We start from the raw sequence: 26,717 nt of genomic DNA on the forward strand, positions 1-26,717 counted from the left end.
GCATTACCATTAGGAACCCCAGTAACAAGTAGCTAGGGCTAAAATAAATTGAGTGAAAAACTCACTTCTATGCCCGTGTTGTAAGGGTCGACTTGGAAGCAGCCCTTAACACTGTAGTTCTAAAGCAAGGGTTTTGAGGATCCACGACAGCCTGTAGAACCTGGTGAAGGTATGGGGAGTAGCCCATACCGCTGCAGCATATGTCTTTGACAGATGCACCCTGGAATAATGCCCACGAAATTGCCATGCTCCTGGTGGAATGGGCAGTGAGCTTTACTGGAGGGGGCAATTTGGCTCATTCATAGGCAGTCCTGACTGTATCTACTATCCATTTGGACAGCCTCTGTTTAGACAAGGCTTGGCCATGGGACTTGGTCCCATAGGAGACAAAAAATAGTTCAGACTGCCTCCCAGCTTTTTGTCAACATAATACGCTAGGGCCCACACTAGACAGAGTGTATGGAGCTGACTGGAAAGGAAGCAGAAGCCTCCAATTCCACAGACTGGTTGACATGAAATGCTGAAATAGTCTTTAGCAAAAAAGCAGGATTGGTACGGAGTGTAACTTTTGTCCTGGCTTCTGTAAAAATTAAGCAAGCTTTAGCAATTGATAATGCCTGCATCTCACTCACCCGCTTTGTGGAGGTGATTACAAGCAAGAAAGCCATTCTGAGCGATACAGATTTCAGCTCAGCTGAATGCAAGGGCACAAATGGTAGCTTCATGAGTGCATCAAGCACCACGTTAAGCCAGCAAGGAACAATATCCTTCATAGGTGTCCAAAGCCGCCAAGTTCCTTTCAAAAATTGCCCCACCAGGGGCTCCCGAATGACGTATCCGGTAAAGGCGCTTCACGTGGAGTGCAGGGTACGCCCTATAGTCTGGATGTCGCTTGTTTGAGTCCAGGCTATTCTACTGCCGATCGTGAACGGGAGTTCCCAGGGAGCAGCGAACAATTGGCTGAGCGCCGCCCTGGGGAGGGAGGGTTAGGTCGGCCAGGGTGTCCTCGGTTCACTGTGCACCAGCAACCCCTTTCATACTTGAAAGATAACAGTATTTAGTGAATTGGATCACCTGTACCAAAATGAATGATACATGTAATCCAAAATTAAACATTTTATAAATTATAGAATTCATATGCAGACAGAAGAAATTAATCAACCAACATGTATTTTTTGTGTGTGTGTGTGTGTGTGTGTGTGTGTGTTTGTGTGTGTTTGGCAATTTACCAAATAATCAAATGTGTAATCTGTTTCACCTGAGCATCTAAACACTTTTCAAAATGGCAAGAATTGTGTAGCACCTGATACCAAGCTGTAATATTTAAATACTCTATGTAATCTCTCAGTCCTGGTTTACATCTTGTATTCTGTGTTTGGCTGACAGGAGAAGGAGCTACTGGGTCGCATCTCTGAACTGCAGGAGGAAGTGAGACACAGGGAGAGCCAAATCACAGAGCTGGATGAAGATATCCATTCTCTGCATGAGAACATCAGCACTCTCACCAAGGAACTGGAGTACAAGGGCAAGGAGGTTCTGAAAATACGGAGCGAAGCCAACCAGCAGATCAGGTGCTTGTCTCAAATTTTTGTTTAAGAAACATCCATACTAAGGATCCAACCAGTGCTGATAAACATACAGCTAGATATGATTTGCCACCTAGCTGTGCCCAATTGATGATCTTGGAAGGGGATCCCATAGCATTGATCTGGCCTTTGCAGTTTGGGTAGGCAAAATCATCAAGAATTGTTTCATGTCACCAAATACATCGGCCCCCAATTATCAGGCACCTGGTTTACTGGATTAGACACCTGCAGGGCTGTTTTTTTTCATCCAAATCATCCAGTCCAAATCCTGGTTGTAAAGAGAAACTTTGCCCTGTGAAAATCGCTGAAATTTTCTTAAAATTCACGGCAGTGTCACAGGTAGAGTATCGTATTTCACGGACTGTGCACAGAAATATGTTATAAATTACGTATGAGTGGCTTGCGGCCAAGACAGACAAAGGAGGAAAATAGCACAAATACAGGAACTATAGTGAAGCTACAAACTACAAGCACTCACATTCTTTTTTGTTGTACACTGTACTGCCCTTTGTTACCACCTCCCTGGTAGTTTCTGTCCATTGTGGACAAAGACTAGCTTTTGAATACCTCCTTAACTAGCTTCACATGTTTTCTATAATTTTAGCTGATTAGGTCAGCCATTTTGCCTATCCCAGGTGTGTTCTGGGGGACTACATTTGCCATTCTTATGATCATTTATATTTTACATGTATTTATTTAGTGTTTTATACACATTTCTTAGTGTGCAGGGCACATGTCCTGCCCACATCCTCCCCCTACTTTGCCACTATGTATGTATACTGCTGTGCCAAAGTCTTAGACATGTTGCATTTTTCTACTCTGATGCATTATGAACTCACATGTTTACAGTATTACAGTATTTACAAGTTTATTTTTAGTTAAATGTCCTTATGAAAACAGTTGAAAGAACTGCAGTGAATGAATCAATTACACTATACAGTACTGTACAAACGCGGAACAACTTGTATCGTTCGATTGAAATAAAGATTAATAAAAAAACTACAGTGTTATTTTTACGAAAACAATCTAACCACTAACTATACTTTTAGGAATTGGCATGCACTGTCTACTTTGACGGCTTAAATAGCAAAAGTTAATAAATGTACATTGCATGTATTTTCTATGGAGAAAATTCAGGACCAAGACAGTCTGACGCATTATGCGCATCAACAATTTATTTAAAGCCTCCACTAGTGTTTTCTACTATTGTAACAACCTTGACTTGCATAAAAAAGGACAAACATTGAGTGAAATAGTTTGCTTCACTTGATTTTTAAGCTGTGGTATCCGAAGCATAATCAACAAGTACAGAGAAACATAATCTGTAATTGGCAAACACAGGACTGGAAGACTCAAAAAGCTGTCTAACAATAATATCCTTAAGGAATAGAAAGAAGACAAGCATTGAATTGACAACAGAAGTGGCAGAAGGCACAGGTGTCATTGTCCATCAAATCACACCTGTGCCTTCTGCCAGTTCTGTTGTCAGTTCATTGCTTGTCTTTCTATTCCTTAAGGATATTATCTTCAAGTATTGCTCATCCTTGTTAGACAGCTTTTTAGATCTTCCAGTCCTGGGTTTGTCAATTACAGATGATGCTTCTCTGTGCTTTATGCTTCAGATACCACACCATGAGAAATGAGTGAAGCAAACTATTTCACTCAATGTTTTTCCTTTTTATGCAAGTCAAGGTTGTTACAATAGTAGAAAAGACTAGTGGAGTCTTTAAATAAATTGTTATTGCGCATAATGCATCAGAGTGTCTTGGTCCTGAATTTTCTCCATATAAAATACATGCATCCTGCCTCTTAATTTTTTAATTTGCCACCACGATTTACACTAGAAGACTAGTGAATAACTCAACACTGTCGTTTCACATGACTGATCTACTTGACACTCTTGTTTCACGTAACTGGAAACAGATCATTCATTCATTCGTTCATTCATTTGCAACTACCAAGTGCAGCTGGTTAAAGTATCAGTTTGCAATGAGTGAGAAGTGAAAAATGTATTCTCTTTCAATTGGCTCAGGTTATTCGGGATAAAGCTTGTCAGCAGAACTTTCAAAGCGTGTGTTTTTGCAAGTGAAACAATCGACAATGTTTGATTTTTGTGTGAAACTCTTAAGTTGTTTATTAGTTGTTTTTGTTCACTGAGTTAATTCTGGATAATGTACATTTATTAACTTTTGCTATTTAAGCCGTCAAAGTAGACAGTGCATGCCAATTCCTAAAAGTATAGTTAGTGGTTGGATTGTTTTCGTAAAAATAACACTGTAGTTTTTTTATTAATCTTTATTTCAGTCGAACGATACAAGTTGTTCCGCGTTTGTACAGTACTGTATAGTGTAATTGATTCATTCACTGCAGTTCTTTCAACTGTTTTCATAAGGACATTTAACTAAAAATAAACTTGTAAATACTGTAATACAACAGTATAACAAAGTAAATCAACACAACAGTACAGTACAGCTGTCTAATGGCACAGTCTGTTATTTCTTTGACTACAGGGTTCACGAGCAAGAACTGAACAAGAAACACGAGAAGGAGCTGAATGAGATGACCATGGTCCATGTTAGGGAGACTCAGAATATGCTGTTGGATTTCAACAAGGCTCAAGAGCTTCTGAAGGATAAGATCACAGCATTACAGATCTTGTAAGTTGAATTCCATATCTCATGCATGTGCACGTGTCTCTGTCTGTCTGTCTGTCTGTTTGCGTCAGCGTATGTGCATGGAGGCTATTCTGGCCCCATTGAGACTCGGAGGCATCAGAGTGCTCAATTAGCTGAACGACTGGCTCATTTGTGCAGGGAGTGGCTCACACAGACCACCTTCATAGGTTTGCTCTGTCAGTGAACCACACAAAGAGCCAGCTCACACCCTTACAGACAGCCTCCTATTTAGGAGGACAGTGCAGAGAATAGCCGGTTGTCTGGAGCTTTTTTCACCTCAACAAAAAGCGCACAGTAATGACGTTTCAGAGGCTTCTGGGCTTGATGGCAGCAGCTTCCCAGATCATTCATTTTGGTCTTCTGCACATGTGATCTCTCCAAGCCTGGTTCAACAGCATGGGTTTTCATCCCAGGCCACCTGTTGACAGTGTCTCAGCACTGTTTGCAGGCGCTATGCTGGTGGACACAGCCTGCTCACCTGTGCATAGGGAGGTGATCACCATGGATGTGTCCAGCCTCGGCTGGGGCGACGTGTGGAACGACAGAGGAGTGCAAGGAGTATGGAAACCCCTGTGGCAGGGTAAATATTTTGGAGCTGCAGGCAGTGTTTCTAGCCTTGCAGATTTTTTCACAGGATGTTCAAGGGAGACCCGTGTTTGTCCAGATGGACAACACTACCATGCTGACTTATATAAACCACCAGGGCAGCCTCAGGTCCCCCAGTCTCCACCATGTAGCCTGCAAGCTGTTGCTTTAAGTGCACCGTCACCTCCTCTCACTGCAAGCAGTACATCTGCCAGGAGTGACAAATTGGGCAGCGGACATACTTTCAAGGGGAGTCCCCAGTGCCTCAGAATAGAGGCTTCATCCTGAAGTTGTGAACCTCATTTGGCACCGATTCGGGAGAGCATAGGTGGACCTTTTTGCCTCCCAAGAATCAACACAATTGTGCCCTCTGGTTCTCCGTAACAGGAGCTGGAGACCCACTGGCAATAGATGCCTTGGCACACCAGTGGCCGAGGCGGCTTCTGTATGTATTTCTGCCACTCGCCATGCTTTCGCTGTGCCTGGAGATCAGGCAGGACTGGGCCAGGGTGCTATTAGTAGCTCCTTATTGACCTAGGGGACTGTGGTTTTCAACCCTGAATCAGTTCCTGAGCGGCCAGCCGTGGAGTTTGCCTAAACGGCGCGACCTGCTCAGTCAAACGTGGGGGACATTGTGGGATTCCGATCCATCGAGCCTGCAGCTCTGGGTCTGGCCCCTGAAGGGCAACATTTCAATCGTCTGGGCCTATCTAATAGGGTCATTGACATCTTACAGAATGCCAGAGCGGTGTCCACGCATTCCCAGCAATGTTCCCTGTAAGCTACGCAATCTGGCAAGTGTCGCGCACCGAAAACTTCAGGCCACGCAGCACCGCACACGCTTACTTCATAAAATCTCACGCACAGCACTCCTCTAGCTTTAGGACCCTAAAAATATGTATTTTTTTCTGGATATAAATGCTGCACCGCCACAGAGGTATCAGTCACCTGCTTTGCATATATCAGTTTGGACCAGCGTTGTCAACTCCACAAAGCAGGAAGTTGCTAGAGAAATCACACACAGTTGCTAGATGTCGCTATTTAGACATTCTAAATTTGCCAGAAATGTCGCTAGACAATTTACCACTCCTCTTGGAATCACTTAACCAGAGTAAACACCAATATAAACGATATTAAATGTGTTAATGATGGTTGATCATTTTTAAACATCCTATATGTATGTCTGGATTATCTACCTATACAGAGTTAGTCTGATGTAACTGATTTATTGTAACATTATACATCCCTTATCACGGATTTAGTACATTATGTTTGTTTAAGTAATTGATGTCGTTCGCTTCCGCTAACAAGGGGGCAGCAGTTGTAGTAGTTATTTGCATTATGATTAGCAGGTCACTCGTGATCTCTTTGGTTCATAGCCGCAACCAACTCTGCAGCAAATTTTCAAAGTTACGCTGGGCTGTGCTGGATCTGCACAGATTTCTGCGTATGGAGTTGAGTGACGTCACGCAGCAGCCCTCGAAGAATGTGCATCTCTGCGATTCTGTCCAGAACTGTGCGGATCTGTGCATAACTGTGAAAATCTGCACTACGTGAAGAACGCCACCACTGTACTACTTCAGGACGAGAGAAGCGTGGTGTATTGAGCTGCGTGTGACTTATGTTGTGATGATACAATTTGGCGACTTCTTTCTCTGAAAATCCCTGTTGTCGGCAGTGAAAGTCTCTAGATTTGTCACTAGTCGCCTTGACAATGTTTTTGTTGTTAGGGAAACCCAAAAGTCAATGGATCTAGTGACAAAATCGCTAAGTTGGCAACACAGGTTTGGACATTGAGGAAATCCTGTTGGTTAAGAGAAACAAAGAGCTACCTAGCAATAGCCAATCGAATGTATTTTAAGACGTGCAGTGCCCACCCACTTATCTCTCAACATAGTGTAAAACTTAACACTGATGAGAAGACGGTGTTTGCAAATCATATTTATTATTATTATTATTATTATTATTATTATTATTATTATTATTATTATTATTATTAATTTGGACGGCATATTAAGTTACAGCAACGATCACAAATGAAAGAAGAAAAGGTAGGCGAGTATGACATTGTTGCAAAGTTAATCAGTATTTTTTTATTTAAAAAAAGAAAAAAAAAGAATAAATAGCATCTTTTTTTTAGTACATAGAAACATAAATCCCTACAACAGATTTCTTAAGATAGTGACCTCATTATCTTAAAACTCAAAGAGATGGCAACATCTTTACAACACTATTAAAAATAAAAAATAATGCAAATGCAGAAAAGTTATGTTACAGTAGTACGTGGACTTTTTGATAAGTGCATTGGTGTGTGCCTCCTGCGTTTCTCTTTGATCGTAGATAATATTGTGCGTGAGTGTCATATGTCATTTCTTTGGTTTGGTAATTAATATGAAGGCGCTGAAAGGATGGAAAGTGTGGTCGGACGTCACTTATTTAATATTCTACTGAGCTGTCCATTGACAGAAAGTTAGTGCTCAGAGAAGTTTGAAGTCTGCTCAATACAAAAACAAATTAGAGGAAACATTGATTCCCAGTATGGGTACAAGTGGGGCGTGTTTCAAACGTTGTGTCTGCCTAAGGGTTTTGACCCCACGACCTGTTCCATGGCAGTTGTACTCATGTTAAGATTGATTCAGTCTCCCCAGGAGCTCACTTCCTGGCAGTGCAATTTTTAAAGGGAGCTCAGCGACTTTGGCCGCCTATGAAGGACATTGTCCCTCGCTAGAGGCTTAATGTGGTGCTAGAAGCACTCACAAAGCTCCCCTTTGAGCCCTTGCATTCAGCGGAGCTGAAGTACTTATCTATGAAAGCGGCTTTCTTGCTTGCAATCACGTCCGCTAAGCGGGTGGGTGAGATGCAAGCTTTTTCAATTGCTAAAGCCTGCTTAACTTTTAAATCCAAGGTGAAAGTTACACTTAGCACCAGTCCTGTTTTTTTGCTGAAAACCATCTCTGGAACTTGAGGCTTTTCATCCTTCTCCTTTCCAGTCTGATAAAGAGCAGTTGCTCCATGCGTTTTGTCCAGTGCGGGCACTAGCATATTATATAGTCCCATGGAAAAGCTCTGTCTAAATGGGCGTCGAGGTGGATTACAGACACAGTTAAGACTGCATATGAGTGAGCCAACTTGCCCCTTCCAGAAAAGCTCACTGCCCATTCGGCCAGGGGCATGGCAACTTCATGGGCTTTATGCCAGGATGCATCTGTCAGGGACATATGCATGCAACAGTGTGGGCTTCTCCCCATACTTTTATGCGGTTCTATCAGCTGAATGTCATGGATTCACGAAATTCTGGATTTGGAACAAGAGTGTTAAGGGCAGCCTCAAGCTCGACCCTTACAACGCCTTTGCCGATCGTTGAGGTATTCCAGTTGGTCTGCAATATTGCCTTGCGGCAGCTTTGGTATTCATACCCATGAAGTAATGGTTACATTTCGTACTTGATAGGGAACGTTAGGTTATTATCATAACCCTGGTTCCCTGAAATAGGAATGTAACAGTTAACAATCAAGATCGCTGCATTCATTATTGCAGCAAGTCTTGAAGGAAAAATTATGACAATATCAATGTCGGCAGTCTTTTTATGCCCTCTGGGGCGGGCGTGACTGCGTCGCTGCCACTATGTGCAGCTTTGATATTTCTATTCAGGTTAGATGGTATTAAATGATTAATACCTATGAGGTAATGGTTACATTTCTATTTCAGGGTTCTTATAATAACCTAATGTGTTGTGTAGAATGTGGAAATTTTGATTCCAAAGTGGAAATTTCACATTTTAGTTTTTATTTTTTTTTTGCATGGCCCTAGGGCTCTTCCATAGTAAACAGACAATGTTATGTCAGACTATTTTAGTGAAATCTTTCCAAGCATCCTATTATTCTTTTAATAACTGATTAGTACACATTGTTCATGCTTTTGCTGTCATTGTACTTAGCGCACTTGTCAACAGCTGAACAACATCTGACCTCCACTTTACTCCAGGTTGTTTCTGTTGACTCAATTGTAGATTTAGAAACAGGCAGTTGAGCACCATGTGGTGAGTTTGACAGTGTGTTTGCAATTTGTGTCATTGGCATTGGAGCGGTGTTAGATAAGAACAGCAAGGGGCAGTGCCCTCAATATTGCCACCAGGGGACTTGGCTTATTCTTTGCTATGTCTCAGCCCATTCTGACAGGCTGTTCACAACAAGATACTTTTAGCTGTGACAGCATCCCAGTGATGGTGACCTGTGGAGATATTTCTGATTTAACTGGAGATAAAAAGCCAGGGTAGTGTTCTGTATACATTTCACAATTTAGGAATACTGCTAAAGGCTATCAACCTGGTTGGCTGTGGAATGTATTTTTATCATGTATTTTTTATCATTTTATCATGATTCTGAAGTAATAGTTTTGACGTGTGTGTGTGTGTGTGTGTGTGTGTGTGTGTGTGTGTGTGTTAGGGCTAGGGCTGGGTATTGGCAATGTCTTAATGATATGGTAAGTATTGCGATACGAGGGTCACGATACAATACATATTACGATACAGTAAATTTAGCATGAAACATAAAAATCACACAATTGTCTCATTTGTTTGTGCAAGTGTTTGCTATAACACTGTAAAGCACTTTTGATCCAATAAGCTTCCTTGCCTGTTTTGCTTTAGTTTCCTGTTTATTTTTGAAAATACATTACTTTAAAACAAAACTACAAATCAGGGCTCCAGGCAAAGTCTTTGCCTTAGGAGCCAATGTTTCCTAGGCCAAAACAAATTGGTCGTCAAATCCAATTGCTGGGTGCCACTTCAGGAGCAAGTTGGTTGCTATCATATTCAACTGCTTAAAATAGAACAACTTGTTAAGACACTAAAGTGATACTAAAACAGTAACTTCATGTATGTAATCACTTGTCTCATTCTGCTGAATGGTTAATCGGTGCAGTTGATGACTGCAATGACCTCAGCAAGTTTATATTTAAAATATTTTGCAAGTGTTGTGTCTGGAATTGTTGATGGCACCTTTTTAAGTGTGTACAGTTGTAACATGGGAAATAGTGTGCTGCAGCTCCCATGCTGAGTGTTAGTGAAGTCAGCATGTAACACAGACAGCTCTTATAATTACATGTTAGTTTATTTTTCAGTAAAAACAAGTTTTAAATTGGAGTGAGTTGGTTCTGCTATTTACTCTTACAGTTTTTTTTTTGTTGGTGTTTATACAGCACTGTGACAGGATGGCGTGTGTGGGGTAATGTCAGGCCAGAAAGGAGTACACAGAGAAGCAGTATTGGGGTTGAAAACTGAGACGCTGTAGCGCCCAGTGTGTTTAATAAACAAACAAATAAAAGGTTGAACAAAAACAGCACACAGCACTTTTGACCAAAATAAATAGATAAACAAAACATACTAACACAATACAAAACAGACACTAACAAATGGGACGAACGCTAAACAAACAAGTATTGTGCTGCTCTAATTCAGCACGTATGGCAATTGTTATTTTAATGCTTACTCCCGACTTTCTCTCCCATTCTCTCGCCCTGAATACCCAACCCCGAGTGAGTGAAACATGCATCTATATATACTGTTGTGCCAGGATTCAATTACTAATTAATTATTCACTTGAATCACAGCATGTGAACTAATTTGTGCAACCCCCTGCTCACATATTATTAATTACTTTAAATGCACGTGAGTTTATGCAATCCCAGTGCCTAAATACAACTATATATTGGAAATCACTTATGCTACACAGACCCATTTATATCCCTGCACCAATATCTATACACCAGCATTAACAGACAAATACACACAGGGGCGGGATACACTGCCACAAGCAACTATCTGTGCTTACAAGCATTTGTATTCAGTTAAGTTGTTACTAATCGTTTATTTGTTACCGTCTTTTTTTTGTCGCATCTGCAACCATTTCAGTCAGTCAAGCCCTGCAAACACTGTATATAATAAAAAAATAAGTAATTGTTCTTTTTAAAACAAATATAATTATTTTACATTTTGAGTTTTTTCTTGAGGAACACTAAGGGATCTACATGTTCTGGTTTGAGTGCACTTCTCTGTGCTGTTACCACATCTGTAGCAGTGGAGGACACTCAGTCAGCAGAGACTGGTCCCTGGGGTGCACAGGTAACGCTTTGCTAACGCGCACAGATTTCGTGTTTCTAGTGTAGCTTGCGCACATCGAGTTATCATTCCTTCACGATCAGATGCGTCTAATTGATGGCTATTATGTGCTGTCGATCTGATGGTGTCGTGGACATTCAGATTTATTGTATTCCCTGAATACTTAATTTGAGCCTTACACATTTTACACACAGCGTGACTCTTATCAAGAAAATGATGCAAGTCCACACTTGATTTTAAACCGGGCTGAGCAGGTCGAATTTCGCCGTGGTCCTGATGAGATTAAGATTATCAACATTAGTAACTCGCCCCCGATCAACTTCCATTTCCAAAAACACCCTAACACAGTGATTGGTAGGTGAGGCTGCTAGAGTACATGCTAATAAATAATATTCTCTAATTATCCGTGTATACACGATTTAATGCATCCTTATGTTTATGTTAGAGATTATATATATATATATATATATATATATATATATATATATATATATATATATATATATATATATATATATATATATATATTGATAATCGTATCGTCAAGAAAAATATCACGGTTCAACATGTGAGTCGATGAATCAGTACACGGCAAGTGTGTCTGCATCACCTTGACATCATAGTTCCACTGGGAAACAGCTGCAGATAATTCCCAGCCCGTTATAAAACCAGAATACCACACAGCACGTGCCATTGCAGGAGCAGGGGTTTTAATCCTGTGGGCATTATTACAGAGCTCCCATTTCAGAAACTGTATTTTTAACTCCAGCAAGGGGGAGTATTTGTAAATTTATTGGTAACCTTAAAAAGCTACTCAGAAGATATATTTTTGAATAACATACATTTTCATCTGGAAGGATGTATTACAATCAGATGGGATGACCTTATTTTTCTCCACTTGAATGAGAGCACCATCTAGACACTGCTGAACTACTGCACTGCTCTGTGATAAAAATAGCACTGGTCTGACGCAAGTGTTTCATGAAATCCACTCAAATCAAAATTACATTTTGAGAATTCCACAGGGATCTTTTTGTCAGTTTCTCAACCCTTGTTATAGTAGTTATTGTTCATAATGAGCACCTTTTATCCTACAAGTGTGGCTGTTTAAAAGAGTATTTTCGATATTTCAAAGGCCAGCTGCTTTGGACGAGGGGACATACACTTCTCATTTCTCAATTACTAGACAGCCTAACAGCCTTTCACCTACTATATTTCAATGGGCCAGTTTGTTTCCTGCTTAAATGCCCATAACACTGTTTATGCACATTATCTACAGTGCAGTATTTGCAGCAATTGCAGCCAGTTTAAAGAGAGAAATAAAGGTTCTTAGTGGGTAAAGCAAAAGCAGTGAATTAGTGAGTAAGACACTTGGAAGTTCAATTTAATTATGGTACATACAGATAAAGGGTGATATATATATATATATATATATATATATAAGGGTGATATATATATATATATATATATATATATATACTTAGTGGAAAACACTAGTGGAGGCTTTGAGTAAATTGCTGATGCTTAAAACATTGAGATATATTGTAACTGAATGTGTATAAGACTTTTGCACAGCAGTGTGTATATATAAAAAGTGACAGTGGTTGTTTTGTCACTTGAAATAAACAAGCTGTGTGCAGTTTCACCTTCAGCCACTAGGCGTGTTTATTAATTACAAGAAAATGTTGTACAAAAATCCTATCGCCCCACACACAGTTCCAGGCTTCTCCTAAAGCTCTGTAATTGGATTGAAATTGGATATGTTCCAGTGTTTTGTAGAGATGATTATGGTGTACTGATTCCTGAAACCATTTAATTGGCAGACTTGTTAAGAGGACCCACTATGTCCATTGCGATGCATTCAATGGGCACTTCAACAATGGGCATTGGAATTAATGGAGCTCTTAAGTGTGGCCGAGCACTAGCTTTTTGGCAATCTGGACAGGAACTACAAAACTGTTCTCCTAAAGATGTAGCCCTTGGTTATGTGCTAGCTGTTGTACTTGATTCCAATACTTGAGTGGGACCAAAAGCTGTTCTGTTTGATCCCCATGTTTCTTTAACACTCAATATAATAAATCATTTTTGGTCTCGCCCTCCGTTGGGTTCCCATCTATTTGAACTACAGCTTCCCAACCATGAATTTGGGTGGGGTCGTAACCCTGTTCTCTACTGAAGTCTGATACGGTCTGAAAGACTGAGTCGAACATAGGCGGAGTATTAAGCGACTTATTAACCCTTAGCGGTCCATTTATTTAGCGCCTGTCAGGTACGTCAGGTCCAATTTATTTTCACACGCGCTGTTTAAAAGTTTTGTTTTTTTTTCACAGTAAAACAGGTTTAAAAGGCACTACATATCAACAGGACACTCAGTACTGCATCTCCAGCCAAGTCACACGCCTTATTCGCTGTATTTATCACATACCTCTTCATAGTCGTGATAAATCATCTCCTGATCATCGTTTTATCACCAAACTCCTCAATAATGCGATCCAAGTCATTATTTTATTACTATAACATCTCAAGAAGCTCTGCAAATGTTTGTGATATTCTTTGAGCGCTGGATGCGGAAGCAGCTATCTTTGTTTATGTCCGTGTTATCTATGTGGTGCAGGGGCTAAGTGTATTGCTTAGATCCAGCCGTTTTTTTTTCGGCTTCTTTTGGCTCCTATCGGTCTCACTTGGCCATTGAATGTTTTTTTTCATCTTTTTCCATCTTTGACTTTTTGATGAAAGGAAAAATTGTAGGACCGCAAAGGGTTAAGGGAGCTCTCTCCAGTTTCCTCTCTGATGTTGTGTGCATTGCATTGGACTCCCACCCCTTTCAGAATTCTTCCCTCCCCTGACTAAAACACAGATAGCTAGGGGACCTCTTTTCTTGTCTCTATGCCTTTCCTGGCATGACTTTTAGCCTCACTTTTAGAAACTTTCTTCACAAACAGCTGTTTATATTAGTAAAGGGAAAGATTTCCGACAGTTTTGCTTTTGGGTAACCCACACCTTGAGGACACGAACTGTCTTCCAGAGTAGCCAGGGTACGATCTGTCAGCAGCAGAGAGTCTTCCAGAGGAATCAATAGTGGAACCATCTTTAGTGAGGAACCCCTAGGAGTCAGCAGGGAGGATCAGTTTGTTAGTCTGCCCCTGGTTCTCCACATGTCACCCCGGTGCTCCAGACAGGTGCAGGGAACTTTCATGACTCAACGAGGACCTCTCAGGAGGACCTCCCAGGTTCATCAAGACACTGGCAAGTCTCTTCTAAACCGTCTCTGGTTTTAGCTTCACGATCCCCTAACAAGGTACTCTTGTTACGCAATAACCCCGGGAATCCTGGGAAATCTTGTACACAAGTATAACTGGATGTGGAAAATTAACTACTACTCCCACTCTCATTAAGGTCTCCACCTCTACTAGGTTTACATTTACAAGTGCAGTGTGTCACCATGAATACAGGTCACCCCGGTCTGTAAGTTATAATCCCATTGACTTTCTGGAACCACCCCTGTGACCACTAAAGCACACTACCTGAGTCTACTAATGCCAGCATCTTTTGACCACTTACCATTGCACCTGTCAGATAGACATTACTTCAAATGGTCACCCCGGAGACACTTATGACCCCACAATGATAATTCCCCATATTGCATTGCATAGGGTTAACCGTCTGTGGGTAGTCTTGCTAGTCTTTTCGCAACAGAAAACAGTGCCAGGTAACTAAATGGAATAAAAATAAAACGAATGATATCTGTGCCCAGTGAGAAAGAGTAGTATGTGGTACATGCACACGACAAGTTGATAAGTGTTACATCTGTGAGGATTGTGCTAATATGGGGGCTACTTTGAAGTATGTTTCCCTAAATGCGCATTCATGGTACACAATAGGAATTGAGTTATTTTCTTTTTTATGTTATTTTTTAATAAATAATTACTTTATTTTTACAATTTTGTATGTACATATACCAGTTTACAGCAGTTTACACAATGTATTCTTTTCAAATGTTTATTTTATTATAGTTTTTAATTTTTTGAAGTCAAAATGACTGCTGCCGGTGGTTCTAGGTAGTAGCATAAACCAGGCAGTTCTAGTGTTAATAAGGTTGAAAGTTTTTTACTAATAATTTTTTAAAAACGTTTATTATATATATAATATAAATATCTATAGATATATATATATATATATATATATATATATATATATATATATATTCTCACCTATATATATATAGGTTTATTCCAAGGTCACTTCTCCCCCCACCTTTTAAAACCCAACCACCCTCCCTCAGGTCCGATATTGTTTATTTTCAACCTGTGTGGACGGGCTTGAGGGCGGGTTGATCCATCCTCCAACGCCTTCCAGAAGGGTCCGCGAACTGGCGACCTGGGAACCAAACGGGGTGACCAGGGCGACTGGCACGTAGGCCGGTGACCTGGCAGGTGCAGCAGTAGGCAGAGGTGAGAGCCTTGGAACCAGCTTATCGACCTCTGATCCACCAGGGGGAGCACAGCAGGAGGCAAGGGGAACACTTGTAACTTCAACCGACTGCACAGTGACATCTGTGGTTTCCGGGGGAGTGGAGTAGGGGATCAGGTGAGAAACTGTGCCTGGTAGTGCACCAACCTGGTCTCTAGGCCCAGCAACAAGAGGTCTGGACACTCCGGCAGGGACATATATAATCAACCTCGGTTAACTCAACTGGTGGATAACTCGACACCTTCGCTTAATTCGACAGACAGTCTTGGTCCTGGATTTTGTCCATATAAAATCTATGTATCCTGCCTCTTTTCATTTTTTTTAATTCAACACTGCTTTACTCGTAACTTGACTCTCTTGTTTCACGTGACTGACCTCTGACTGGAAACGGGTCGTTCATTCATTCATTCATTCGCAACTACCAAGTGCAGATGGTTACTTTATCAGTTCACAATGAGTGAGAAGTGAAAAATGAGTTCTCGTTCAATTGGCTTTAAAGCTCAGGTTATTGGGGATAACAAGCTTGTAGCAAAACTTTCAAAGCACTTGTTTTTGCCTGTGAAACAATCGACAATGCTTTATTTCTGTGTGAAACTGTAAGTTGTTTATTATTTTTGTTCACAGTTAATTCTGTAATGTACATTTGTTAACTTTTACTATTTTTAAGCTGTCAAATTAGACAGTACAAGCCAGTAGCTAAAAGTATAGTCAGCAGATTGTGCAGTTTGTGGTTAGATTGTTTTCGTAAAAATAACGCTGTAGTTATTTTATTCTTATTTAAATCAAACTATACAAGTTGTTGTACCGAATTTGTACAGTACTGTGTACTGTAATTAATTAATTGATTCATTCTCTGCAGTTCTTTCAACTGTTTTCATAAGGACATTTAACAAAAAATAAACATGTAAATACTGTAAACATGTGATTTCTAATAATTGTATGCATGTTAAATGCCATGGCTCATGTGCACCCGTGGTTTACTCGCCACCTTGGATAAGTCAACACTAAATGACATGGGAAGTCAAGTTAACTGAGGTAGTTTGTTTATATATATATATATATAATGAAAGGAAATTCTTTTTCTTAGGAGTTTTGAAAATAATTTATACAGTATGCCTTAACTGTCTTTCTTTTTAGAGATGTTTATTTACATAATTAAGTATTGAAAACTGATGAATGACAAAAACATATTCTTTGCAGAATAATTACATATTTAATTATTTAAAGAATACATTACTTTAATGCTGTAATTAACTTAATTTTTTACTGTATCAAACACACTAATCTGATAAATGTTTTTATTAATAACTAAATTAATAACTTAACATTCCAGCAACTGACACGCATTAATCCCAAGCCTGGGACAAGATCTGAGCTTAGGTCTTTATTGGAATACAGTAAGAGTCAAGCCCACATTGTCTTGAAAATGAGATTACTCAGAACACTGTAGCACAGTTTCTGTTCTGCCATTTGTCAAGCAATCTTACCTCTTTTGTCTTTTGCAAATAGATGGCTCTGTAGTTTTGTTTTGATTTATCTCTGTCATAGAGACGAGATGCCATTTCACTCTTCTGAAGAAGCTCACGATCTGACTATTAAGATGTCTTGGAATGTGACCCTTTATGGTGGCAGAACGTCTGAATGGAGACCTGCTTCTGTTTATGTATTTAAATTTGCTTGTGCATGGTGCAGGAGTGTATAAAGCATCACATCACACATCACTGCCTGACTTGGCGTTAAGCAGGTGTAAAACAGGCTGTTTTTAAGTGCATCAGAAAAACAATGATATTCATTCTTAAGCTCTAAAATTCTAAAACTGTGGGAAATTTAAAAGGCAAACAATTAGATCTTAAAAGGATAACTGAGAGAGGAAGTCTTAAGGCAGTAATTGATCCACCCATTTTTCCCCCGAAATCTGTTCCCATTAAATTGAGTGTTGCTTTTTTTCCCCCCGAAAGCTTATTGAATGCATGATTCTGATTGTGTATTACCTCTGCAGGTTAGAGGGTGCAGAAGAAAAGTTCAGAAACAGAGAGAGCCGACCTGAGGATCTGCAGTTTATTGCAGAGTTGAAGGACATGGTGACTGAGAGGGAGTCACTTGTTAAGAAGCTTATCGTGAGTGTTTTCCTCTGGTGCTATTCTGAAATAATGCATGAGTACTGGAGATGGTTTTGCTTATGTTTATGTTTTTAAGCCCCTTAAAGCCACATTGTTACATGGTCATGTTCAGTTTAAATAAAATGAATGAATTCATATAAAATAGAATTCCAGACATTTTGGTAACCAATAATTGGGTAACCAGGAAGAACCTATTGAGCATCAAAGCATGTATTCAATAGCGTTCTAGATTTTACCATTCTGTGCACTACTAATTCATTAGAAACCGTAAGCTGTCGACAATCCAACTTGTCTACATTACACTCAGGGTATTTTCAGCTGTACTGTAGGTGCAGAAGTCTTCTTGTCACTCTTTAATTTAAACACTCGGGGGGATTTGCAAACATCAGTGTTATTGTATCATACTCGTGGTATAGTAACGACAGCGTTAGTAGAAAGTGATTTTCAAACAGAAAAATCAATCTGATAATGCTTTGAAATTGAGTCAATGAGGTCGTTAATGAACACATTTCTCAGAAAAAGCTTAATTGTCGCGTACATCACTTCCTTCATAAGGGGAGCTCGTTAATCAAAATACGTGCTAATGAGATCAAGAAAAATAATTAGCTGTTCTCACTTGCTGGAAGTGTACGGGGATGTCAGACACCTCCCCTATAAATAAATATGTTTCAAGTGCCATTGGTGTTTGTCATTGTTAGTTATTATACATGTATACCATTTATATAACACTTAATTATATATTTAAGCTTTTAATAGAACTCCCAAACCTGTTTATTACCCTTATAAGGATGTGTACACACAAACCACAAGCAGCCTGACGGCTGACCCTTTCTCACAAAGGTGAACTCCAGCTCTACTGAACAGAGCTCTTGCATTTCCCCTTCACGCTACTTGTTTATCAGGCTGTTTTCATTCCATCTCTTCAGTTTAGTAACTGACTGAATTTCAACATTTTGTTGTGAACAGGATGATAAGAAGTTTTATCAACTGGAGCTGGTGAACAGGGAGACTAACTTTAACAAAGTGTTTAATGCAAGCCCTAATGTCGGTGTTATTAACCCACTGGTAAAGGTAAGTAAAACAGTATTCAACAAAAGGACCCTAGGTAAAGCAATAAGGAGCCTAAAAGCCACTGAATAAGATATGAGGCATGGTTACCATAATTTGGAATATTTGGACAACTACAATTTAAACTGTTTGGTGTGCATTTGTCAACTCGATCTGATGCTTTATATTCTCTATTTAATATGGGATTTTCAGAATTTCAAAAAGAGCATACAGATTCCACATGCATCAACATGATTTCAAATAGAGCATTACAAGCATTAATTACCTCCACATCCCAAGTACAGAGTTTAGAGCAAGCATTAAAGCTAATTAGCTTAATAGTGATCTGGGAAAACACCATTAACCTGAGTACCTGTAAACAATTAGTGCATCAGGGAATTTTAAGGATCCCTAATGTATCAAGAGGAAAATGTGTGTCCCATTCCAATGTAAATGCAGCAACTGTGAAAAAGTGGAATGGATCACTTTGCATGCACATGATGTTACTGTTTACCTCAAGTTTTGTAATCTGAGCTTTTTGAACATTTGTTCAATGTTATCTCTGTATTGTGTTTTTGTTTTGTTTTACCCATTCAAGTGTTTAAATCTACTTTGATTTCCAAGCCATCAGTAGTGTTTATTTTAAGAAGGATTATTTGGTAATGCAATGCAATATTTATTTATTTATCATATAGTAGAAGTAGTTAAGGGCAATTAAGGATTTAGTGATATTAGTTGTCCAAATCCTTTTTTTTTCTTTTATGTAGCAAAAGAAAAAGAATGACAAATCAGCAAACAGATTCATCAGTGCTCCAAATCTCAGTGCCCTGGAACCAGCGGGAACGGGGCATGGGCCCCCTCAGCCTACCCGCCTAGAACCTATTCCCAACTCCCCTATTCACGACCTTGAGTTCAACAGTAGCAAACCTCTACCCCAACCAACACCACCGAAAGAGCCCAAGAAATTTCTGAGGTGAGCCACACCTCGTCATTAACTTTAAAAAATGATGAAAATAATTTGTCATGTTCTTTCCCTGAAATCAATTTTATCTGGCACTGAAATATAGCTAATAAATCACTGATATATGCACCTCATACAGTAGTTTACTAGTAAAGTTGCACTAGCCCTTTCCTGAGGTCTAAGCAGAAGTCTGTATTGACAGAATGTATACCTTGCTCGTCAGTTTTATGTGTTGATTTTGTTTATTTTTTTTCCCATTGCTCTTTGTTATAGTGCTGTCTGTAATGACCCTGTCTGTGATGTACAACATAAGTAATAACTTTATAAGCTTTGATATGTGTCACTTCTTTGCATCCCATAGGGTAGTGGCATAAAGCTTACAGATTTATGAAAGTAATTTTAGGTTTAGCAGTCTTTGTCTTGCATTTCACAGCATGATGCAAACCTTTTTAATTACACATTCTTTAAAACCATTGGTATGACATAAGCTTTTGTTTCAGATTCATGCATTACTCATTCCTATTATTATTATTATTATTATTATTATTATTATTAGTAGTAGTAGTAGTAGTAGTAGTAGTAGTAGTAGTAGTAGTAGTAGTATTGTAACTACCCCATCTACATTATTACACAGTTACTATAGGTAAGTGCACTGTTAATAAAGTTAATTTGAATTGTAGCTATTTATCACACATGTTGTTAAAACAGAAAACTTTATGTATCAGGGTTGAATGTTATGAAGTTTCAGATTAGAAAAAGGGATAATGATTTTTTTGTTTTGCCTTTTTTTTTTAGACATGTATATTTTTTCTGTTTGTCTAAACATACATGTTACATACATGAGGCATGTTTTGAAAAGGTCAAACTAACATGTATGTAAAACACTACGTGTTGTCATTGTTTTATTCCATGTAGGCAAATAGAATCTTACAAAAACACCAGCAAAGACATTGACTTTTTCTTTTAAATGCAACAAATAAACATTTGATAAATTTGTGTCAAAGTGTATTCAATTATTAAAGAAAAAAACTCTATCTAAGAACTAATTTGCTGGAGGAGCTGTGATATTGGGTAACATTTTAAAACTATTTTAAAAATACATATAGTACACTGCACTTGACGTTGAAAGAGCAGTTTTCTCTGATGTTTATATATATATATATATATATATATATATATATATATATATATATATATATATATATATATATATATATATTTAAATTTTTTAAATATTTTTTGTTGTATTCCCGTTACATTGGTGTTTTGTTATTCTTTAAATGTCTTATTTCATTTAAAGAATGTCATGCATTATCGTACTGTAAATAAAATTTTGTACAGTGAGGTTTTGTTTTTTGTCTTAACCAATAAACCCCAAAACTTTATAAGGCTTTATGTTTTACAAGGCTATGTTTTATAAGGTTTTATGTTTTATAAGACTTTATTTTTTTGTTTGTTTGTTTTACTTATTTTTTTTTTATTATTTTTTTTATGCAATGCATGTGCATTTTGGATTATTCCTGACTTATTCTGGAATATGATACTAACAATATATGCATTAATACTCACAGTCTCAAAACAGGACATCACTCCCTGCTGTTCTACATACTATGTTGCACAATTTCTTGTCTTAATGAATCAATGAAATAGATTACTTTGGTGCTGCCTCCTCATTGTCATGGGACTCTTATCAATCCATCACAAACTGCATTACTCTGAAAGCCCAGTGCAAGGTGACCTAGCATCTTTGTTTCTATAACAGATTCACTATTACCATAGCATCAAAGTTATGCTGTTACAGTGTAAGTTTAACGTTCATTTGGGAATGATTAAATTGAAGAGCACTGAATTGGTTTATTTTTGGGATATCTATCATAATTTAGAGAACATAATTACAGTAATAGAAACTATGCAATGCTACTCAAAGGGATTATGTTAACCCACCAATAACCACAAAACTTTAACATTTACATTTTTAAGAACACTGAAGTCCTAAGTGAGAATAAATGTGTACATTATATGCACATCCATTAAAAAAAAAAACACTCAACAGTAGAATAGATTGTAATTCTAAATTAAACATGATTCTATGACACATTTTTTTTACTAGAGGTTTTTCTCATTGTTTCTAGTTGAAATGTCTAGTCTTTTCAGAGACTGTTTAATTCAGATGAGAAACAGGAACTGAATGTAAATAAAGTTACAGCCAGAACAAATAAAAAAAAAAAAAAAAAAAAATATATCATAGATATCTGCAAAACAACCAAAGGATCTGCTGGTTCACTGATAAAGAATGCAAAGATACCTCAGCAGATTTGAAGTTGAACCTACCAGTGGACAGGTTCTCTTTAAACCATCAATCATAACAAAGTACCATCATCAAAATAAAGAACCTTACTGTACATGATGGTTTCACAATGAAAACTAAAGTACCTATAATAATGTTCAAAATCTAATTCACTTTAGTGTTTTAAAGGGGTCTAAAGTGGCAACCAAGAGCTTTTTCATATGACCCTTTCAATATTAGAAATATGGTCTAAATCAGGTTTTATAAAACATAGCAACCCACAGTTCTTTGCCTTTTTTAAAAATCACACCATTAGTAAAATAACCAAATCTTTCCACAAGGTGTATTGGACATGCTTATTTCAGTTTTAATCAGTGGACAGGATAGCTCGAACTGACAGATTTAGGCCTAAACTTTGATAAACCCATCACTTTGCATGTGAAAATCCAATAATACTACCAAAGATGATATTTGCATTTACTTCAGGATCATATTTGTTTTCAAGACAGTCTATAAAAAGTTTGAACATGTCTTTTTAAATTGCAGGGATGATCCTCCCAAGGCCTGGTGTTTAGAAGTGAAATGAGTCTCAGATCTGGATAAAGATAGAGAGGATGAAAACGAAAGTGCTGTACTAATAGTGATACATTAAGAAAATCTATCAGAAACTTACTAGTTATAACTATGATCACTCCTGTGTTTACTATGATTCAAAGCTAATTGGTTGCATTTGCTGTGACAGAACATACAGTACATACATTTACATTTCTAATGAGGCGGGTTGGTGAACAGCAGCATAGCTTGAAAGGTTAATGTCCTGGAGCCAACTTCTAGAAACTTTCCTTAGCAATAGATTTGTTCTGAACTGGAAGATGTATTTGTTTTGGTTCAGCAAACAAACACACATAAAATACTGCAACAGACAAGATGAAGGGAAAGGTCTGAGCTGCCTGTACATGCTTAATTGTACCGTTTAATTTAAAATAAAAATTCTGCGCCTGTCATGATCACAACACTTTAACGGATCCGTAACCTCAACAAAGTGTGGATGTCATGAATGCCTGTATTTTGTTTCCAAAAAAAAATGATGAAAATAAAGTCTGAATGTTTCCATGACATGAACTATAAAGCTAGCATACTAAATTACAAAAAAATGCCATTTTGGCCGATTTGATCCAAATAAAACTTTTTTCTTTATGCAAAACAATAGAATACATGTTTGGATTGTAGCTCTTTTTGTTTGGATTGTATTGGGGCACAGTTCTCCAAAAAGTACTTTTGCCCTTCTAACAGTTAAATGGTCAAACTTTGCTTACTAAAATAATGGCATCTTTTCGGGGGTGCTGGGAAAAATACAGGCATTTACACCCATCCTTTTTACCCAAGTCATTTCAAGAAATTTGATCACATTATTAAAAAAAAAACGTTCAACCTTGTTATAACCCCTTCTCCAATTTGACTCTAATTAAATGTAAGGCTCCCAGAGCACTGACACGTGTTTAACCAGTGTACTGTTAAAATTAAACTGCAGTTTAACCTACATATAACTTCTATATATTACCTCTGCATTTCTATAATGGCTTAGGGCACAAGTCAGTTTATTTTAAGCCATGAGAAAGCACCTGGAATAAAAATTTAGTAAGTGCACATGCATCAATATTTATTTAATTTATTTGATTAACTTGTCAATAACATGATAACTTTATCAAAATAAATATTGTACCACTTCTTAAATGGGTATTGTACTAAATATAGCCACAAGTGAATATGGTCTTTTATTCTTGAAAAAGATTATCCAATATAAAGGCTGACTAATGATATGGTTTTAAATTCTACACCCTACTGGGATTTAAAATCTAATGAACCAAGGTTTATATTTTTGTGTGTTTGAGGGAATGGGGGAGGGGAGAGAATTGTGATGAAATAATTATTTTTGACAACAGTAGTTAACCTTATATCTTAAAAATGTAAGAGAATGTAATTTGAAGTGAAGGCAACCTAGAATTAGAAAACATAATTGTGTACATTCAAGCACTGGGTAGCAGAGCAAAATGACACAACAAGGACATAATAAACCACAGTATTAATTAAAATGACACATTTTATAAAGACATATCATTACACTAGAGGTACCATATTCTATTGCACTGGTTCTTGACTGTAGTACAGCTGGCGCCACTTTGATGCCATTCTTTGCAACAGCAGCCTAAAGAACCACAGGGAACACAGTACCTTCACAAGTCACAATGTAATTACATACCCACTGCCCTGCATTACACAAACCTATCTTGCTCTGAAAAGCGATCTCCGTTCATCATTTGAAAATACTGTATCCCAATTAAACAAAGTGACATCCTAATTAAACGACATATCATTGAGAAGAACCCTATCCTAGCGTTGCATCACTTTTATGCAGAAATCCTGATTATCTGTATCCTGATTAGGCAGCACCAACTTGTAATTCATTTGAGGTGCTGAAACTTCAAGAAAGATAAAACTTAAGCAATACAGTGTTGTTATTTATTTGTGTATGTATTACATGTAGTGAGGCTCAACATGTAAAAGGCTGGTTTAACAAGCACTGCATGACCAGCAGAGGTGGGAATTTCAAATAAAAAACAGATTTGAATTCTCGAGCATTACTAATTAGTCCAATGACAGGCAAAAGATGTAGGTTATTGATTTTCCTTGTGTAATTGTACTAGGAGGAATAACAGGCCATTATGAATTCAACTGCTCAGAACTCATACCAAGGGCAAGAAAGATAAACAAAGAAAGATTAAACAAAGTGGGTTGTTACCTGCTGCAGCCAGTAGGGTAGGGAGGGGGGAGATTGACATTCTGAACTGCCAACTGTTTTCAGGTTGTAGCTGGCACATTCTGCCAATTGCCTCACAAATGAACTGCAGTACAATAACTGTAATGAATATTTGTTAAAATACTTGAATAATGATAAAGGTCACCACCAAAAACCACTGAAATCAGTTTGTTCACAAAACCATTACATTATGATCACAGTTTAGCATGTCTTTGTGCAGAACATAAAGAATACTGGTGGTGTGGAGAAAGCTTATCAGAAATAAAATGCTCAGCTGAACAATTTTAAGGGTAGAGAAAATGGTCCTTAATACAATTTAGGATTTTCTAACCATTTATTATAAGACATTAAACTGTCTTGCTATTCCTACTCTCCTTGTGGATTTGACTGCTGTACTTTTCATTTGTCTAGCCCTCCTGAGGCAGAAGACCCGCCAGTTGACTCACCAGACCCACAGCGTCAAGAATGGTTTGCCAGATACTTCACTTTCTGATACTCCGCATGGGCTTTTGGACTCTGATGTGTAGGACTTTGGAAGAGCATGTCAAGATAAACATCTGTACTGATATATACACTGTATTATGTTTATTAATTCACTGTGAATGGATTACTTGTTTGTACAGTGACAATAAATCTGTTTGACTTTTATGCAATTTCTGAAGTTGTGCATATGCTGCTATATATTGTCTAATGATATTGTGTTTTATCTGTACCTTATTTTAGAATGGCACAGTACTGAAAGTTTGTTACAGCTGCATAATACATTTTGGTAGAACTCAGTTGTTTGTATGGTTGTCTGAACACGGTTATAACAGTGTCTCATTAATTTTAAAATATTTATATAATATTATATTTATATAATACTTGTGTATGCAAATAAATTATAATTGTGAGATTTGTCCAATCATGTTGAGTTAATTGCTGTTTAATAGGTGCGCTTGAGGATCACCTCAGAGACCCGGCACTGCTTGTTGGGGCAGGTAGTGTCTTTGGACAGGAGCACTAAATAAGGCGCCTGGACCAAGGCAATCGGGCCAGGCCCAGCTTCTCAGCATCATGTACCATATATAGGGCGTCCATTGACCAGGAAACAGCAGGAGCTGTTGCCGGGTGATCCCAGGAAGACTGGATTTCAAAAAGAAAATCTGGAGAGAAATGGTAGGCTCATCATCGAAGGTGAACTGCCTTGTTTGACCTTCTGTAAGCCAGGACACTTATAAAATTTTACAGAGCACTCCGTAGACCTGTGGGATAACAACTTCTCATGTGTGCGCTTGGGGAAAGGTGCACAAAATTTGCAGAAGCTACAATTAGCTAGTACCTCCTTGTGTGCTCTGGCCGCAGGCAGAAAGAGTATCTGCCGTGCTTGTCCTCAATAGTTAGACTGGCCTTGCGTGTCTCACAGGGATAAAACCCAGGCATGATGGAAGAAGCAAGCAATACAGTGTACAGTATACAGTTGTTCAGTTACTGTCTCAATCTGCTTATAGATATTGACCGGGCAGGTCAAGACCTAAGCAGGATAGGTTTGGCACCGGACCAGTGATTGAGCACCAGTCGGTAGCAGACTTGAACCGGATCGGTACCTGAAAGGTATCAAATTGTTTCAGTACTGGTTTGATGTATTTAACCGGGTCAGTACTAGTTTGGAACATGGTTGGCACCCAGCCGGTTTGGTATCGGTTCGGTGATTTTAGCACTGTGTAGGACCAGGTTAGTACTGGTTCGATGACTTTAGCACCGGGTCGGTACAGTATGGTACTAGGTCGGAACCAGGACAGTACAGGGTCACTGGCTTTAGCAGCGGGTCGGTACGAGTATGGTACTGGGTCAGTTTGAGACTTTAGCAGCGGGTCGCTATGGGTAAAGTACTGGGTTGGAACCGGGTCGGTACCTGCTGTTGCTGCGTGTGTGCTGTAGCCTGCGTGTAGTCTCTGTAAAAAAAAAAAAACAGAAAACACGATAAAAAAATTTCTCAACAAATACAGTAATTTAAACAAGTACATCAATAATATTAAACGTCTCGTATTTTTAGCCAAAGTCAAAACAA

At 38.4% G+C, this 26,717-nt stretch overlaps 1 protein-coding gene across 2 annotated transcripts in view; it reads left to right on the forward strand.

The window, feature by feature from the left end:
- fam184ab (family with sequence similarity 184 member Ab) overlaps window positions 1-25,467 on the forward strand; it is a 78,790-nt gene extending 53,323 nt beyond the window's left edge. Inside the window, exons 13-18 of one of the 2 annotated variants that reach the window (XM_041253101.1) lie at window positions 1,387-1,571; window positions 4,097-4,243; window positions 17,434-17,551; window positions 18,521-18,625; window positions 19,369-19,574; window positions 25,079-25,467. In XM_041253101.1, the coding sequence (XP_041109035.1) occupies window positions 1,387-1,571; window positions 4,097-4,243; window positions 17,434-17,551; window positions 18,521-18,625; window positions 19,369-19,574; window positions 25,079-25,160 (843 nt within the window). In that variant the 3' untranslated portion in view covers window positions 25,161-25,467. The remainder of the gene's footprint in view (window positions 1-1,386; window positions 1,572-4,096; window positions 4,244-17,433; window positions 17,552-18,520; window positions 18,626-19,368; window positions 19,575-25,078) is intronic. The other variant, XM_041253102.1, reaches the window with a different exon arrangement.
- The last annotated feature ends 1,250 nt before the right edge of the window (window positions 25,468-26,717 follow it).

Source organism: Polyodon spathula, chromosome 6, assembly GCF_017654505.1.
Source record: "Polyodon spathula isolate WHYD16114869_AA chromosome 6, ASM1765450v1, whole genome shotgun sequence".
Lineage (NCBI taxonomy): Eukaryota > Metazoa > Chordata > Actinopteri > Acipenseriformes > Polyodontidae > Polyodon > Polyodon spathula.